Raw genomic sequence first — 18,400 nt, 5'->3', positions numbered from 1 at the left:
CAACATGAGACAACCGCTGGTCGTTAGCACACACACACACACACACACACAGCATCCATCCTGTCATTGTGAGCGTATGATCTGCCTATCTGTTCTGTGCTTGTAAGCAGATGTCTAAGGATGATTATGTGGTAATGGACTTGACTGTGTGTGTGTGTGTGTGTGTGTGGGTGTAAGTGTGTGTGTGCTTGTGCTTGTGCTTGTGTGCGTAGGTGTTAGTTTGTGTCTGTGTGTATGCATGTGTGTGCATGTTTGTGTGTGTGTGTGTTTGTGGAAGCTAGGAGAGGGCTGCCAATAGACGTTCCAGAAATACATCAGGCTCTCTGATTGCAGGAAAGTGCGACAGGCTGTCGTTCACCCAATGACTGCTATCAATGCCAATCCCATGGTGGTACGAGTAAAGCATTAGACAAAACCTAACAGCCTGCATCACAGTCACAGTGGATGGAATAGTTTATTTCTCTCTCTCTCTCTCTCTCTCTCTCTCTCTCTCTCTCTCTCTCTCTCTCTCTCTCTCTCTCTCTCTCTCTTCTCTCTTTCTCTCTTTCTCTCTTTCTCTCTTTCTCTCTTTTCTCTCTCTCTCTCTCTCTCTCTCTCTCTCTCTCTCTCTCTCTCTCTCTCTCTCTCTCTCTCTCTCTCTCTCTCTCTCTCTCTCTCTCTGGCATCATTTGGTACAGCCTTATCTAGTCTCAGCCATTATCTGGTGTTGGAGGAAGATAAGCATACATTAGCATATTTGCATATTTAATGACCCCACACCACACACACAACCTAAATGATGCCACTGTGAGAAGCCTGGCTAGCTTAGGTTCTGCTCTGTTGCTGTACTGCTGGAGGAAATTAGACCACACAGCAACACAGCACTGTGACACTTACAGGCAACTACTCTGAGAGATGGAAATAGAGGGAGAGAGAGAGAGAGAGAGAGAGAGAGAGAGAGAGAGAGAGAGAGAGAGAGAGAGAGAGAGAGAGAGAGAGAGAGAGAGAGAGAGAGAGAGAGAGAGAGAGAGAGAGAGAGAGAGAGAGAGGAGAGAGGGGGGAGAGGGAGAGGGAGAGAGAGAGAGAGAGAGAGAGAGAGGGAAACTGATACTGCGACAAACAAGTGACAGGATCTGTGAGGGATGATGGCACCTGTCATCATTTTTTCTCCCCTATTGGAAATGCATCATTAGGTAGAACATGAATTACAGGATCCCTCACTCACACATACAGTCACATTATGAAACACACACGAAAGCACACACACACAGGCGCATGTGCACACACGCTCACATTAACACATACACACCTGTGTACGCGCACACTCTCACTTTTTTTCTCTTGCACACACACACACACACACACACAGGAGGAGCACCTAGTACGTGCAGGTGCTTCAGCAGTCAGTGCCAGGCAGCTTGTTCAGGTGATCAGAGCAGGCTGGTCATGAGAGATGGGTCAGCTGACACACTGATTTGCTGAACCTGGAAATACCCTGCCGGCTAATGGAGTAATGGATCCCTTCATTATTGTCAGGGTGAGGAGAGTGGGGAGAGAGGAGAGAGGAGCGGAGAGGAGAGGAGATTAGAGAGGAGAAGAGAGCAGAGCAGAGGAGAGGAGAGGAGAGGAGAGGAGAGGAGAGCAGAGCAGAGCAGAGGAGAGGAGAGGAGAGGAGAGGAGAGGAGAGGAGAGGAGAGGAGAGGAGAGGAGAGGAGAGGAGAGGAGAGGAGAGGAGAGGAGAAGAGAGGAAAGAGAGAGAGAGGAGAGAGAGAGAGAGTAGAGAGTAGAGGAGAGGAGAGGAGAGGAGAGGAGGAGCAGAGGAGAGGAGAGGAGAGGAGAGGAGAGGAGAGGAGAGGAGAGGAGAGGAGAGGAGAGGAGAGGAGAGGAGAGGAGAGGAGAGGAGAGGAGAGGAGAGGAGAGGAGAGGAGAGGAGAGGAGGGAGGAGCGGAAAGGAGAGGGCAGGACAGGAGAGGAGCAGAGAGTAGAGGAGAGGAGTGAGGGATCTTAGGGGTGACAGCACACCAGGTGGTGTTGTGTTGATGTGGAAGGGTCTGTGTTGACTGTGTTCTCCTGTTGTGTTCCTGTGGTTTACAAGGCTGAGTGTGTCAGTCTTGCAGACACTGCTGAGGACGCTGGCCCGTGAACGCTGGCAGGGGGCTGTTTCAAGGCCCTCTCTCTCCTGTCAGGATTTGATTCCCTCTCTCTCTCCCCCTCTCTCCCTGTCGCCTTCCTCGTTCTCTCCCTTTCTCGCCCTATTTCTAACTCAATTGTTCCCCCTCTCTCACTCCGTTTTTGTCACCCTCCAACCGTCCCTCCTTTAAACCTCTCTCTCTCTTTCTCTCTCTCTGTCTCACGCGTGTCTGTCTGGTCGATAGGCAGTGCAGGGATCTCTATATTTCACAGTAAATGTAAATGTAGCGATATAGTGAATACTTTCATTTTATGATCAAAATCATGCGTGCATGCATGTGAATATGTACAGCATATATACATATACACATATATATGTGTTGTGTTTTGAGTGTCTGTAGGTGTGTGGGTGTGTTTGTGTGTGTGTCTGTAGGTGTGTGTGTGTCTGTAGGTGTGTGTGTGTGTCTGTAGGTGTGTGTGTGTGTGTGTGTGTGTGTGTGTGTGTGTGTGTGTGTGGGGGGGCTGAGTCAGTGAATAAATCCTGGTGCTGGCAGTGACTGGAGCAGTGCGGGAAGCGTGTCCAGCATGGAGAGCAGCCCTGCTAGGCAGAACCAACTCATTAACATGTTCCCTCACTCCAAATGAGCTTAGCAAACACACCAAACTACTTCACAAGTCCTACATTCTCCCCATGCAAACTTGTGGGGGGACAGACTTACAGGCTTAGACGTGTGTGTGTGTGTTACCAAGGTGTTACTGTTGTGCTACTGGTAAGGTTAGGGTTTTACGTACGCACACATGGTTTGAAATGAAGAAGAAATAAGTGTTTGATAAGGGATAAGGACCGGAAAAGAGTGAGGGCAAAAAGATGAAGGGATAGACAAGGAATGAAGAGGAAGAGAAGAGAAAGAGTGATGAGCGAGACACAGACAGTGAAAAAGGGAAAAATGAACAGAAATAAATCAATGAAGCTATTCTGTGGCTGCTTCTGGGTAATGAAAGTCATTTATTAGCCCACTCTGCTCTGCTCTCTCTCTCCCCCTCTCCCCCCCCCCCCCCTCTCTCTCTCTCTCTCTCTCTCTCTCTCTCTCTCTCTCTCTCTCTCTCTCTCTCTCTCTCTCTCCATCCCTTTCCACTGTGTCTTTGGCCCTCTCCCCTCATGAAACGCTAACGATTCTCTGAAACACAATAAAACACTCATTTATAGGTCATGTTCCTGGCCCTCCCTCCCTTGTCCCCTCTTCTCTATGATTTGCATACTAATTGCCCCGTCGTCTATAGCACTGTTAGCGTGTTAGCATGTGTCATCTCCTGCTGTTCCAGAGATACACACCACAGACCTCTTCTGGCATACATCGGCAACTGGCGACTATGGCAAAGGTGTCGAGCTGAATGTATTTTAAGTGTGAGCGATGAAGAGGTTGAAGGGGGGGGGGGGGGGGGGGTAGTTCCCCGGTGTCTTACCTGCGTTTATTCCTGTCTCGTGTGTGTGTGTGCGTGTCTGTGTGTGTGAGTGTGTGTGTGTGTGTGTGTGTGTGTGTGAGAGAAAGTGAGTGTGTGTGTGCGACTGTGGGTGTACCTGACTGGATGTGACATCATACCCGTGTGAGGTAATCTATTTTCAGCCATTGTTAAGTCACAGCACAGCTCAGAGTGTGCGTCATGTAAGAGGTCTCTATGTGCGAGAGAGGGTTTCATTGTACATGTATGTTTGTGTGAGAGTGCGTGAGAGAGAGAGAGAGAGAGAGAGAGAGAGAGAGAGAGAGAGAGAGAGAGAGAGAGAGGGAGATATATATATATACGTCTGTGTGTCTGTACCTCGGTGGCAGGGAGGACTCCGTGCTGCTCGGTCAGCTCTCTGTTAGAGCAGATGTTTCCCATGAGCACCCTGGAGATCTCACGCCACAGAGCCTTGCTCAGGGTCCTTAGCCCACTGGGCTGACCGTGGAGATGCCTGAATTGCTCCATTGAGCGGAACACACCTGAGGACAGCCTGGCTCACTAGGCTGTTGAAATGACACACACACACACACACACACACAGGAACACACACTGGAACACACACACAGAGGGAGAAACGTACACACGTCATGGGACGTGCGCAAACAAACACACAGAGACGCGCACATACACACACACACACCATACACTCAGGCACAAGGACGCACCCAGACACACACACGCACAAACTCATACAGGCATGGATACGTGGACACACACAAGGACTAACACACACACACCGTTAAAACATGCCCATCTGGGATTGTTGTCATCCCATGTTGGTGGTGAGATAGGTGGTTTATATATAGAGAACCTTTAAGAGAACCTTTAGGAGAACCTTTAGGGGAACCAGACAGAGAACTGTCACCTGAGTATTCCACGATTAGGACACTGGGGACTGGAACCAGCTGGTGTTGATGGAACCCAGCCAGACAAGCAGAGTATAAATAGATGTGAACCGCCGTCCCAAAGGACTGAGAGAAGACAGTCCTCAGACAGAGACAGCTCTTCTATCGCACCTCTTCCTTTCATCTGGGGTTCTGCCTGTCAGTCAGAGACGGGGAGGGGAGGTGGGTGGGGTGGCTGGACGGTCATCTAGAATGTTCTGATGAAGGTGACCCATGGGAGGCCCAGAGAGGGTTGGTGTGTTCCCTGTGAACCTCCCCTGTAACCACACCACAGCTCTCCGCTTCGACTGAGGACACACACACACACAACTCTTTCACACACACGCATGGCCAGGCACGTAAACGGACACTTTGTGCACCTGCGCAGATTAAGCCCAAAGACTAAGCTTGCACACCACACCCCCACGGACAACCACACACACAGACACACACACACACACACTGATAACAACCAAGCTAGACTAAGTCAACAGAACGATTGCATTTTCAGACAGGCAAAACTGCAGACAGCAATCTGAATATCAAACAGGCAATAGTAGCACCAGGTTATTTGGGTCCTGTACTGGGGATTAGAGAGAGCAGACCGATTTTCAGCAAGGAGAAGAAAAAACCCATAATGCCATGTTAGCGAGCACCCACAAAAAATTGTGGAAAACAATTGTGGAAAAAAGATGCTTACTGATACATTTTTACTCATGCTTTCATTAAAAGCCAATGGTGACTAAATGAACAGTTATTGTAAGGGGCGACATGGTCACTGAGTAAGAAAAGGCTTTTACTCCAGCTAATTAAAATGTTGGAAACAATCCCAGAAGTTGAAAAGGTTAAAACACTTTTGTGATATTTCTGTCTTTCTTCTTTATGAAGCTGTGTGCTCACATAACTGGGGATTTGTGAGGGAGGGGGGGTGGGTGGTTAGATTTTGTTCAGAAGTATTTCTCTTTTGACATGACAACAAATGGCACACACATAAACAAACACACACACACACACACACACACTGTCAGAAAAGCAAAGTTTTCCGAAAAATCCCTCTTTCATGCTTGCTCAGTCATTTTTCTCTCCATCTGACACCATCTCTCTCTCCTACTTGTAATTACTCTCTCTCTCTCTCTCTCTCTCTCTCTCTCTCTCTCTCTCTCTCTCTCTCTCTCTCTCTCTCTTTCTCCCTTCTTTCTCCTCTCCTTCTCTCGCTCTCTCGTTTTCATCTTTCTGTACGAAAATTGTAAGTGCATCATTATCGGCATCTAAGACACAGAAGGAGACCCTAGACATCCAGTTACACACAACACACACATACGTACACAAACAGCACACACACACACAGACACACACACACAGTCATGCTCTCTGTTCCTACTCAAAGCTGTTCACATAGAGCATCTAATTATCCTGCTAGACAGAGCACCGGAATCACCCCCCACAACCCCAACCCCCACCCTGCCCAAACACACACACACACATACTCTTATTTGAAAACAAAATGCACCCAGCAAGGTCAACGTCATGAAGGCAGGGTGTCAGTGGAGTGGTTTTTGGGCCGGGGCCCAGTGTAATGTTGTAATTACTGCAGGGTCACGACAAAGCCTCCCAGGACCCAGCTAGTACACTGCTCACACACACTCCCTCCTGAACACACCTTCAGAGGTGTGCCCTGGATGTGTGAACATCTGTGTCTCTGTGTGTGCACCAGCGAGTGTGAATGTGTGTGACTGCGTCAGCCTGTGTGTGTTTGAGGGAGAGAGAGAGAGAGAGAGAGAGAGAGAGAGAGAGAGAGAGAGAGAGAGACAGTGTACTGTTTGTGTGGGAAGGACAAAGTGTGTGTGTTTGTGTGAGAGAGAGACAGAGAGTGTATTGTTTGTGTGGGACCGACACACAGAGAGTGTGTGTGTGTGTGTGTGTGTGTGTGTCTGTTGGGGTGTATGTGAGTGAGTGTGAGAGCGAAACAGATCGGGTAGGTGCGATCGTGTCAGTGAGGACCCAGGTGTTGCTTCATCATGCACTTAATTCCCTCACCCACACACACACACACACACACACACACACACACAGGAGGATGAGTTACCTGATGCTGCTCATGCTTCCTGCTTCAGATCCCAGCTTGCATCGCTCCAGCTGGGTGGCCACAATCTGCCTCTCTGCCTCCAACTCCCGGGTCAGCCTCTCAAACTGCAGCTCCTGGAGAGGGAGGGAGGGAGGGAGGGGGAAGGAGGGAGGGAGGGGGAAGGAGGGAGGGAGGGGAGAAGGGATGGAGGGAGAGAAGGAAAGAGGGAGGGAAGGAGAAGAGGTAGGAGAGGGAGGAGATGGAGGGAGGGAGGTTAGCAAATTACTATTTATTGTGAGTGTGTGTGTTCCATGTTTGTGTGTGCGTTCCGTGTGTGTCTGTGTGTGTGCGTGGTGATCTGGCCCAGGATAGTCAGAAGCTGATGCATTAGGTCTTTAAGTGGCTTAATGGTGGTCCTCCATATCGGTCTCCAAAGCCTTTCAGCTATAACCCAGACAGATGAGGTTCAAAGGACAAGACCATGTGTGTGTGTGTGTGTGTGTGTGTGTGTGTGCATGTGCTCTCGTGTACACACGTGAAGTGTGTATGATTGATTTTCTGAAAGCCATTTTCAGACACAGAATGAGCTCATCCCAGGCCACAATCTGAAAATCTCCCCAAATCCTCCCCCCCCCCCCAACAGCACCACCTGTCCCTCCTGCCCCACCACCTCCCCCCTCCACCCCCCGCCTCTCCCTTCCACCCCCGGCCGGCTTGCCGACTCTGCTGAGCCGACCTCTGTTGTGTTGGGAGAGGCCGAGAGATTGAGACAGACAGGATGTGACACGGCATCCCTCCCACACCATCCAGTTCGGAGACCGGCAGAAAACAACACAGTGACAATGAAGAGATCTTTAAATCTACTCTGGCTGCTTACACACACGCACGCACACACACACACACACACACGCAAGCACACACACAGAAGTTCATTTACCTGCACATGTACATGTCCTGCATTCCAGCACTGTGACGTTAAGAATTGTCCACTTTACACACTAGCCTCACCGAGGTAATTGTCCTGTGTAGGTGTGTGTGTGTGTGTGTGTGTGAGGGGGGGGAGAGTGAATACAAGAGATGGAATTCCACCCCACTATCTTTGTGTGGCAGTGTGTATGCAAGCACGTAAGAAGAGAGTCAAATTCCACCACGCAGTAAACTGTGTGTGTGGTGTGTGCACAGTGTGTGTGTGTGTATTTGCTCCCAGGAGTAAATTGGAGAGAACAGAAGTGCAGCCTGCCACAAAGGTCGCTATAGCAACAGTAGATCGTCCAGTAGAAAACCCCATCTCATTATTCATCAGACTCAGGCTCCTCCCACACACACCTACACACACACACACACACACACACCAGTCACATAGTCCATATCTCAAGCGTCAGTCGGCCCAATTCTGTTCTCATTACGGATTGGACGAGGGGGTCTGGGAGAGTAGCCAGGATCAGCCTTATTTACGTTTGATATTTTCATTCATTTAGCACACACTTTGATCAGACGCCTCAATCCAGAGTGACGTGCAAATAGCTCCTAAAGAAAGTTCAGCAGAAGACTGAGGATCAGAGGCGTGTAACGTTCCACAGGATTTCTGTGGTCAGAGTAACAGCACACACACACACACCAGCTATTGTACAGTCCTGTCACATCACACTGATCTGAAGTTCATTACTGGGAGGAGTGTGAGTCTGTGCGTTCAATGCCTGTGTGTGTGTGTGTGTGTGTGTGTAAGAGAGAGACAGAGAGAGAGAGAGAGAGAGAGAGAGAGAGAGAGAGAGAGAGAGAGAGAAGAGAGAGAGAGAGGTCTCCCCAGACCGAGGGTCATCAATTGAAAGTGGCCTATTAAAAGTGCTGTTTTTGGAGCGAGAGTTGGGGGGCTGTAGAGGGAAGCAGTGACCTTCTGCTTTACAACTCTCCCAATCAGCCAGGAAGAGAGGAGAGGGGGATGAGCGGAAGGAGGGAGGCCGACGGAGGGTGAACAGTGACTGATAAAAAGGTTAGCCGCCTCTCTCTCCTCCCTCCCTTCCCTTCCTCTCATGCATACTAAACACAGCCTCCTCCGTCTCTCCTTCCTCTTCTCCTGATCCTCCCTCCTGCTAATTATCCCTCTCCCTCTCTCCCTCTCCCTCTCTCCCTCTCCCCCTCTCTCTCTAACTCTCTCTCTCTCTCTTCCCATCCTCCTGTCTTTTCTTTATCTTTCTCATGACTCGCCCTCGCTGGCTTCACGTCATTTTTTGCTCAGAGAGGAATAATGAATGAGTAAGTGGTGTGTTGTCCCACCGGCCTTGGGGCATGAGGCGTGTGTAGGGGTGGGTACGGGAGGTCATGGCTGCCCACCCACCCACCCACCCTCTCTCTCTCTCTCTCTCTCTCTCTCTCTCTCTCTCTCTCTCTCTCTCTCTCTCTCTCTCTCTCTCTCTCTCTCTCTCTCTCTCTCTCTCTCTCTCTCTCTCTCTCTCTCTCTCTCTCTCTCTGTCTCTGTCTCTCTCTCTCTCTCTCTCTCTCTCTCTCTCTCTCTCTCTCTCTCTCTCTCTCTCTCTCTTTCTCTCTCTCTCTCTTCTCTCTCTCTCTCTCTCTCTCTCTCTCTCTCTCTCTCTCTCTCTCTCTCTCTCTCTCTCTCTCTCTCTCTCTGTCTCTGTCTCTCTCTCTCTCTCTCTCTCTCTCTCTCTCTCTCTCTCTCTGTCTCTGTCTCTGTCTCTGTCTCTGTCTCTGTCTCTCTCTCTCTCTCTCTTTCTCTCTCTCTGTCTCTCTGTCTCTCTCTCCTCCCACTCCTGCTCTTGTTCCTCAAAATCTTGTGTCATTCCACACCTGTTGCATTTGCTGTCAGCCTGTCAAACTCCCGCACTCACTCACTCACACACACAAGCACACACACAAGCACACACACCTCACCTCACCCCACCCCACCATACACAAACCCCAGCCCCCCTCCCACCCACACACTTGTGTCTGAAAGTACCAGAATCAACCTTTTGAAAGACCTGTCCTCCTCTTTCGGTCTCTCTCTTTCCATCTCTTGATGTCTCTCTCTCCATTCTGACAAGGTCATTAGCATTGCTTTGGTCTGACCGAGTTGGAGTTACATAACAGCGGAGAGGGAGGGGCGGAAGAACAAAGGAGCCAGACAGGCAGCAAGACGGGGAAAAAGGGAACACAATGGTGTTGGAGAGAGAAGGGGAGGGAGGGAGGGAGGGAGGGAGGGAGGGAGGGAGGGAGGGAGGGAGGGAGGGAGGGAGGGAGGGAGGGAGGGAGGGAGGGAGGGAGGGAGGGAGGGAGGGAGGGAGGGAGGGAGGGAGGGAGGGAGGGAGGGAGGTGAGTTACAGAGTTACTAAATCACTGAGTTACTGACTTAGTGAGTTACTGAGTTACTCCCGTTTCTTATTTTACTTTCAAAAAAGTGTGTAATTTTAAGGTCCCATGACATGAACATGTCACTTTAGGAGGTTATTTAACATTAATATGAGTTCCCCGGGCCTGCCTTTGTGGGGTCCTTTAATTAGGACAAATTCACCTCCACACACAGAAACCCACACAGAAGTCACAGTGTCTCATTGGTCGAACACAACAGGATGCTATCATACACAACCACACTGAGCCACACAGAATATCTACAGCTGAAATTGGTGGCAGAAGACTGAAGCTGTGTTGTTGCAGAAATGTAATTAGATAATGCACAGCCCATTTGCGCTGCGTGTTTTCATGTGTTTGTTTGGGTTTGTGTGCGGGAGCGTGCATGTGTGTTTTTGTGTGTGTGTGTGTGTGTGTGCTTTTTGTGTGTGTGTGTGCTTGTGTGCGTGTGCATGTGTGGGCTTGCATGTGTGTGTATGCATGTGTAGATGTGTGTGTGTGTATGCATGTGTAGATGTGTGTGTGTATATGTGTGGGCTTGCATGTGTGTGTATGCATGTGTAGATGTGTGTGTGTGTATGTGTGGGCTTGCATGTGTGTGTATGCATATGTAGATGTGTGTGTGTGTGTATGTGTGGGCTTGCATGTGTGTGTATGCATGTGTAGATGTGTGTGTGTGTATGCATGTGTAGATGTGTGTGTGTGTATGCATGTGTAGATGTGTGTGTGTATGCATGTGTAGATGTGTGTGTGTGTATGCATGTGTAGATGTGTGTGTGTGTGTATGTGTGTGTGGGCATGCTTTGGGAGAATGGCACTGAGTTCACATTCTGAGAATATGGCTTTGGCAACAGACAAAATGTCACCTGGAAAATGTCACCGTCTAAATGCCATCGCCACTCAGTGTATAAATATGGTTGTGTGTGTGTACAGTGTGTGTGTGTGTATGTGTGCACTCATGTGCTGCACTGTATGGACTCTGAAGCATTAGCCAATGTATCAGACCATGTTAGAAAGTGTGAGAAGAAAGAGAGAGAGAGAGAGAGAAGAGAGAGAGAGAGAGAGAGAGAGAGAGAGAGAGAGAGAGAGAGAGAGAGAGAGAGAGAGAGAGAGAGAGAGAGAGAGAGAGAGCGAGAGAGAGAGAGAGAGAGAGAGAGAGAGAGAGAGAGAGAGGTGGGTGGGCAGCCATGACCTCCCGTACCCACCCCTACACACGCCTCATGCCCCAAGGCCGGTGGGACAACACACCACTTACTCATTCATTATTCTTCTCTGAGCAAAAAATGACGTGTAGCCAGCGAGGGCGAGTTGTAGCGAGGGCGAGTCGTGAGAAAGATCAAGAAAAGACAGGAGGATGGGAAGAGAGAGAGATAGGGAGGGAGATGAAGAGGGAGAGAAAGAGTGGGAGAGAGAGAGAGAGAGAGAGAGAGAGAGAGAGAGAGAGCAAGATAGAGAAAGTAAATACACATCTATGGCTCCTTTCAAAATTCACTAAGTGAGAGAATCATCAACTGAGATTGAGAATTGTGAATCTCATACAAACATACCTCTCAACATACACACACGCACATAGCTACATACATACATACATACATACATACATACATACATACATACATACATACATACATACATACATACATACATACATACATACATACATACATACATACATACATACACACACACACATAGATAGATAGAATAAATCTTATTTTACCCATAATCTGTCCACATAATTTCAACTTCTTCCAACCAAAAGAGAGGGCTCGGAATAGGTCCCACGAGGTGATACATTCACAGACACTCAGAAACACTTGTTTTGATGTATTAGTTTTACACACACACACACAAACACACCAGTAGTAAGGGGAAAGTGACAGGTCAGCTAAAACTAAGGAGAACAGATTTGTCTTTGTGTTGCCGACCACTGACTTACACTTCATCAACCTGTCACACACACACACAGACATACACACACACACACAGACACAGACACACACACACACACACAGACACACACACTCCGTAACATTTACACTTTCAATCGTTAGCCTGATTTCACTTCACCCCTTCACCTCACTTCCTACCCCTCCACCCCCCCCCCCCCAGCCACCCCCCCCCCCCCCCACACACACACACACACACAGCCAACACAACAGGACTGTGAGCTGAAGATTGTTGATGAGTTGATAGTGAGAAATGTCAAGAGCTCCGGTAAAAAGGACATCTCGGGACGTCCCCGATTTGAAGTCACGGCAGAATGTCAAACAGTATCAGAGTGGGATCTCATGGTTATGGGTCTGGTGGCAGAAGAGAGACAGAACCTTTGATTACATTACATTTGACCTCAGATGGTGAGACCTAAATCCCAACGATATGATCCGGGTCGTCCTCAGTCCCAAACACCTATGAGTGTGTTGTGTGTACGTGTGTGTGCGTGTGTGTGAGGGCAAAGATAAATGGAGTGTTGCTGGATGTAACACAAATAAAGTGAGAGAATGTGGTTGTGTGTGCATGTACGAGTGGGTGTGGTCAGGTGTGACAGCAAGAGAGAGAGAGAGCGAGAGAGCGAGAGAGGGAGAGACCACAAGAGATAGAGAGAGAAAGAGGGAGGGAGGGATGGAGGGATGGAGGGAGAGAGAGAGAGAGAGAGAGAGAGAGAGAGAGAGAGAGAGAGAGAGAGAGAGAGAGAGAGAGAGAGAGAGAGAGAGAGAGAGAAGAGAGAGAGAGAGGGGGGGGGAGGGACAACAAGAGACAGAGACAGAGAGAGGGAGACAGATAAAGAGAATGAGTGCGTGAGAGAAAGAGAGAGGGACACATATAGAGTGTGTGAATGTGTGTGTGTATGCTCTTTTCTCATTATTGGCTGACAGGCTGCATGGCTGACTTCTCTACCTCCTGCCTTGACTGTGAGATTGGAGCTACGGTGATTAAATCTGCCCGTGTAGACAATAGAATCAGCCACTAACAAGGACTACACAGGCAGCCAGGCAGCCAGACAATCAAAATAGCCAGAGGCCAGATTGGTTTCCAACTAAAAGAAGCCATGCTTTCTCTGAACGCCACTCGAAACCAGCTGAAATGGGTGGCAGAAGACTGAAGCTGTGTCCAAATCCCTCCTGTTAGTTAGTGTAAAAGAGGCCTTTGTTTGTTTTTATCGACGTCATCATTTGTACCGACAATACCTTTAAGCGGTACATGTCTGAAGAACCGAGCTAATAAAACTGTCCGTATCAAACTTTTGAATTGCTATCTACTTCCGTGATCAAGTCTTCAATACGAATATTGTTACACCCCTACAACCATACTACATTTACAATTACATTCAGGCATTTAGTAGACACTTTTATCCAAAGAGACTTCCAAGAGAGACTTTTACAAAAGTGCATAGGTCACTGATCATAACAACGAGATCGCCCCAACCATTGCGGGTTGCCAAACATGAAGCATACATTGTGAAACCAAATAAGTCCCAAAGGGAAGAACAATAAGAGCATGTAGTTAGACAAGTTACAATTAAACAGCAAGAACCTCAAATGTGCAAGTGTACCTGTGGAAAAAGCAAGCAACAATAGTATATTTCACAGCGAGTACAATAATATTAAGACAGTTACAAAAAAACAACAAGAGCAACAAGTCTCTCAATAAGGGTCATTGTGATCCTGGAGGAAACTAACATCAGGTCCAGCCAATCATTCCTAAGTAACGTTGTACTTCCGGAACAAGTGCGTCTTGAGCCTTTTCTTGAAGGGGGGGTGACAGTCAGTGTCCCTGATGGAGGTGGGAAGATTATTCCACCATTGGGGGGCCAGACAGGAGAACAGCTTGTGTGGGGACCGGGCGCTCTTGAGCGGTGGGACCACCATATTATACTATGCCAAGTTGAATACCAGAAAAAAGTTTGTCAATGTATGTCCGTGAAGGTGTGTGGTGTGTGGGTGTGTTGTGTTTGTGCGTGTGGTATGGTGTGGTGTGTGTGGGTGTGTGTCTGTGTGTGAGGTCTGTGGTGTGTGTGGTGTGTGTGTGGTCTGTGGTGGTGTGCGCTGTGTGTGTGTATGTGTACGCTGTGTGTGTGTGTGCGGCAGAAGAGACTAATTGGCTGCATTTCTTGTCGCTGAACAGTAGGCCAGGCGTTTAGTACTCACAGCTCTAGAGAGCCCTTGGGAGCGTGTGCGAACATGGTATGTGTGCATATGTGCGTGCCGTGAGGACGTGTGTATGTGCCATGTGCTCGCATGTGTACGTGTGTGTGCTGCAGAAGCTAACCGCGTCTACCAAACAGTGAAAGTGAGAAAAATGACGTCAAAGTTATTTGACTATCCAGCCAAATGTGTTGTAGTTAGATGAGTGGTAGTGCACTGATTGAACATGTATTCCTTAAGTAATATCTATTCATTAAAGAACACGGCCACAGATTTGACCCATGACCCCAAAAATGAAGATACTTCACTCTGCCTTTAGACTTCCGTAAATGTCATACAGGTAATGCAGAAGCAAAGTGCAGTAACTAGACTGGAAAACAACATTGTTCTTTGTATTTTCAGTAAAACAAACTATTTGGACTATTTAAATATTTTGTAAATGTATAATTTAGTTTTTTTTTTGCCATGGTAACTCATTAATTTTGATCATTGTCTTTAGTATTTTACACAATGAATTAATGCAAAAGTACATTATATAACATGAAGGAAATGAACGTGAAATAGGATTAGCGCAGTTATGACGCAGTTGGTTTCGTAGCTTGTTAGCATAACATTACGTAGCCATTATCTGGATATTTGATCTGGATATAAGTGCGAGTTCCAGCATTCTTTTCCTTTTCTCAAGATAAAACAGATATGGAGAAGTTCAACTTCAATTCTGAAAAAAATGAAGTTACTGCGGTTAGCCTTGACACGGCAGATCAGTCTCCACAAAATCCTTAACTCTATTGATAATGAATCTATCTGCTTTAGATTTTTTTGATTTTTTATGGTATAGTGATGGTATAGTTGATGTACCCATTCTGTACAACTGTTGCAGGAGGAAACACTTTGAAACAGTATTGAGAGAACTAATGAACTAATGGGGGTGGGGGGGGGGGGGGGGCAGAGGGGAGAGATTAGGGTGTGAGTGTTGGTTGTTGAGACAAAATGGGGGAGTGTGTGCATGTGCGCGAGTGTGTGTGTGTGCATGTGTGCGTGTGTGCGAGTGTGTGTAGGGCGTGAGGGCTTGGGGGGGGTTCAGCTTGGGGGGGTGGGGGGATGGGTGAGTGAGTTCGGTGGGTGGGTGGCCAGGAGAAAGTGATTCAATCTGCATCAATTACCCACACAGGAACATCCACCTGCAGTGTTCACGCGGATCTAAGTGAACTTGAAGTGTGTCATTCTTTCATCTAGTTTTCCTCTTCTCCCTCTCCCCACCCCCCCTCTCGCCAGCACCTTCACTCCCTCTCCATCTCCCTCTCATCCTCTGTCTCTCTCTCCTCCTCCTCTCCTCCCCCTCTCTCCTCCTTCACTCTACTCCTCCCCATCCTCCCCCCCCCCCTCCCCCTCCCTCTACATTTGATCTCTCATGTTCTGTTAGCATCTAGGATGTCCCCTCTGACTGAAAGTACATTCTGAAAGGAGGGAGGGAAAAAAGAGAGAGGGAGAGAGAAAGATAGAGAGAGATAGAGAGGAGAGAGACTGAAGGAGGAAAGAGAGAAAAATAGAGAAGGAGGGAGAGAGAGATGTCTGTTTTCCTCTCCTCCTGGCAATGCATCATTAGGTAGGGACATGACTTACAGCATCCCTCAGAGATGAAGGGCGGAGAGGAGGGATAGAGGGAGAGATGCAGGGCAGGGCAAGGCAGGGGAGATGGCAGGATGGAGCGATGGGGGGTAGGTTTTGAGGAGAGGAGATGGGAGGGTACGGGGGGGGGGGGTGCAGAGGGGGGGCTTAAACTCAAAGCAAAACACATTCAAAGGTTAGAGAGAGAGAGAGAGAGAGAGAGAGAGAGAGAGAGAGAGAGAGAGAGAGAGAGAGAGAGAGAGAGAGATGGCGGGAGATGAGAAAGAAGGGGAAATGGCGTTTGGGGATTAGGTGGAGAGGGAGGGATAGTGAGGTGGAGAGAGGGGATAGAGGAGCGGTGGGTGGGTGGGTGGGAGGTAGTTGGGCGGGGGCAGGGGGTACGTTGAGTTTTGAGAACATTCAACTGAAAAAAAGGAAGGAAAAAAAAGACTAGAGCGTTGTCACTGAGGGGCAGAAATCGGTTCATTTTATAACTGCAGGCATTGTATTTTGGAGTGTGCATGTACAGTGTACGTGTGCTAGCATGTGTGGGATGAATGAGCACAAAAAGGGTTTGTGTATGCGCGTGCATATGCCAGTGTGTGTGTCGATTTAATGGTTGTTTGTGAGGATTTCCCCCAATGGGAGTGTTGCTCACTCACACAGGAGGTTACCCACAGTGCACTGCTCCAACGCTAGTCAGTAGGGGGTTGATGATTCACTGTCGGTGCCTTGATGTGCAACCCATCGTCCCTCCCTTTCCCTCTCTCTCTCCCTCTCTCTCTCCTTCTCTCTCTCTCCCTCTCTCTCCTTCTCTCTCTCTCATCCTAAGAGAAGGGATGGGGAGAGGGCGTTGGGTGGAGCGACAGAGTTTCTTGGAGTGTTTCCCTCCAGGGAGAGATGAGAGCCCTACCACACACACACACACACACACACACACACTTGCACACTCACACTGCACCCCCTCCTTTGTCACATGTTAGATATAGGGCCTCTTTGTCACCCACCTGGAACATATAGAATAATGAGGTAGATTCAGTTACTTTGTAAGAATGGAAAAACAGCTCCATTCTCTATCTCGCCTTGTCGTGTTAGATGACAGTTGAGTTTGCCATGCAGCAACTGATTATACAACATACATCTAGTGAATAATTGCATCTAGGCTAAAATAGATAGGAGAGGACAGGAAAGGAGAGGATGGGAGACTAGATGGGAGGAGAGGACTGGAGAGGAGATGGGAAGAGAGGAAAAGAGTGGTTGGGATCGGAAATGGGAGGAGGAGAGGATGGGAGAAGAGAAGATAGGAGCCATGACTTTAAAGGATGTCAAGTTAAGATGCACTTTGTCCCTCAGATTTGTCAACTGACACCATTTCACAGTCAGCACTTTACTGAGAGAGAGAGAGAGAGAGAGAGAGAGAGAGAGAGAGAGAGAGAGAGAGAGAGAGAGAGAGAGAGACAGAGACAGAGAGACAGAGAGAAAGAGAGAGCTGAGGGGATCCCCCAGGAGAGATAAGCAACACACTGTCACACACACACACAAACACACCCACACAACACACGGTCAGAAGTACTGTTACACACACAAATATATATTACACACACACACATAACACACAGTCACACATTCTCTTTCACACACACACACACACACACACACACAAGCACACTGTCTCAAACACTGTCACACAATCACACTGACACACACACACAAACAATCCCACTGTCAATTCAACGTGACCAATGTGAAGTACCAAACTCAGCCTCTAACCCTTCCCCTTGTCTCCATCGAGAACCAACCATCCACCCCCGAACCCTCCCCTTGTCTCCATCGAGAACCAACCATCCACCCCCGAACCCTCCCCTCGCTAAGCGTCTAATGCAGACTCCTCTGTGTAGAGTCTGAACTGATGGTTACATCATCTGGCGCAGACGGACAGCCATTTCTCCCAGGCAGGCAGGCAGGCAGAGAGGCAGGCAGGCAGGCACGCAGAGAGGCAGGCAGGCAGGCGGAGAGGCAGGCAGGCAGGCAGGCAGGCAGGCAGAGAGGCAGGCAGGCAGGCAGTATTGGTGTTGGTGGCCAGGGACAGGCCTCTCTCTCAGACCCTGTCTCTGAGGAGAGGACAGCTTCAGAGGTGTCCAGTCTGGGAGAGCAAGCCTTCACATATAGCCCGCCAACCTCCAGGGTCACGTATTCCTTTACGTGACATACACATACGTACACATACGTACACATACACAGACACACATACACACAGGCACATATAAACACACAGGCACACGTACACACACAGACACACACACAGGTACACGCACACATACATACACACACACAGGCACACATACACACACATACACACACATACACACACATGCACACACAGGCACACACAGGCACACATACACACACATACACACACATACACACACATACACACACATACACACACATACACACACATACACACACAGGCACACATGGCATATGTAAACACACACGCATAGAAGTGCATGTGAGTAGAGTTTGCGCATTCACGCGCAAGCACAAAGCTTTGGAATGGAGAATGGAGAGCCCTTGTCATCTGAAGTAGAGAGGATTGGATGAGTGCGACCAGGTGCCTTAAGGCACTGCTTTGTGTTTCTTTCTTCCTCGCCCCTTCTTACCGTCTCTGCCAGAAAGGGAGGGAAAGTGAAATTGTATTTGACTGATCCACTATGTTGGGGCGCTATTGATCGATGGAATCG

General features: G+C 48.6%; 1 protein-coding gene across 1 annotated transcript in view; it reads right to left on the bottom strand.

Annotated features, from left to right (window-relative positions):
• Positions 1-18,400, bottom strand: part of LOC146275196 (catenin delta-2-like) — a 141,576-nt gene that overhangs the window by 87,318 nt on the left and 35,858 nt on the right. Inside the window, exon 3 of the mRNA XM_084702970.1 lies at positions 6,583-6,695. Coding sequence (XP_084559096.1) covers positions 6,583-6,695 — 113 coding nt within the window. The remainder of the gene's footprint in view (positions 1-6,582; positions 6,696-18,400) is intronic.

Source organism: Hypomesus nipponensis, chromosome 8 (genome assembly GCF_054491055.1).
Source record: "Hypomesus nipponensis isolate SF chromosome 8, ASM5449105v1, whole genome shotgun sequence".
NCBI lineage: Eukaryota > Metazoa > Chordata > Actinopteri > Osmeriformes > Osmeridae > Hypomesus > Hypomesus nipponensis.
Note: the sequence above shows the minus strand (reverse complement) of the source record. Positions and strands in the feature narration are given on the sequence as shown.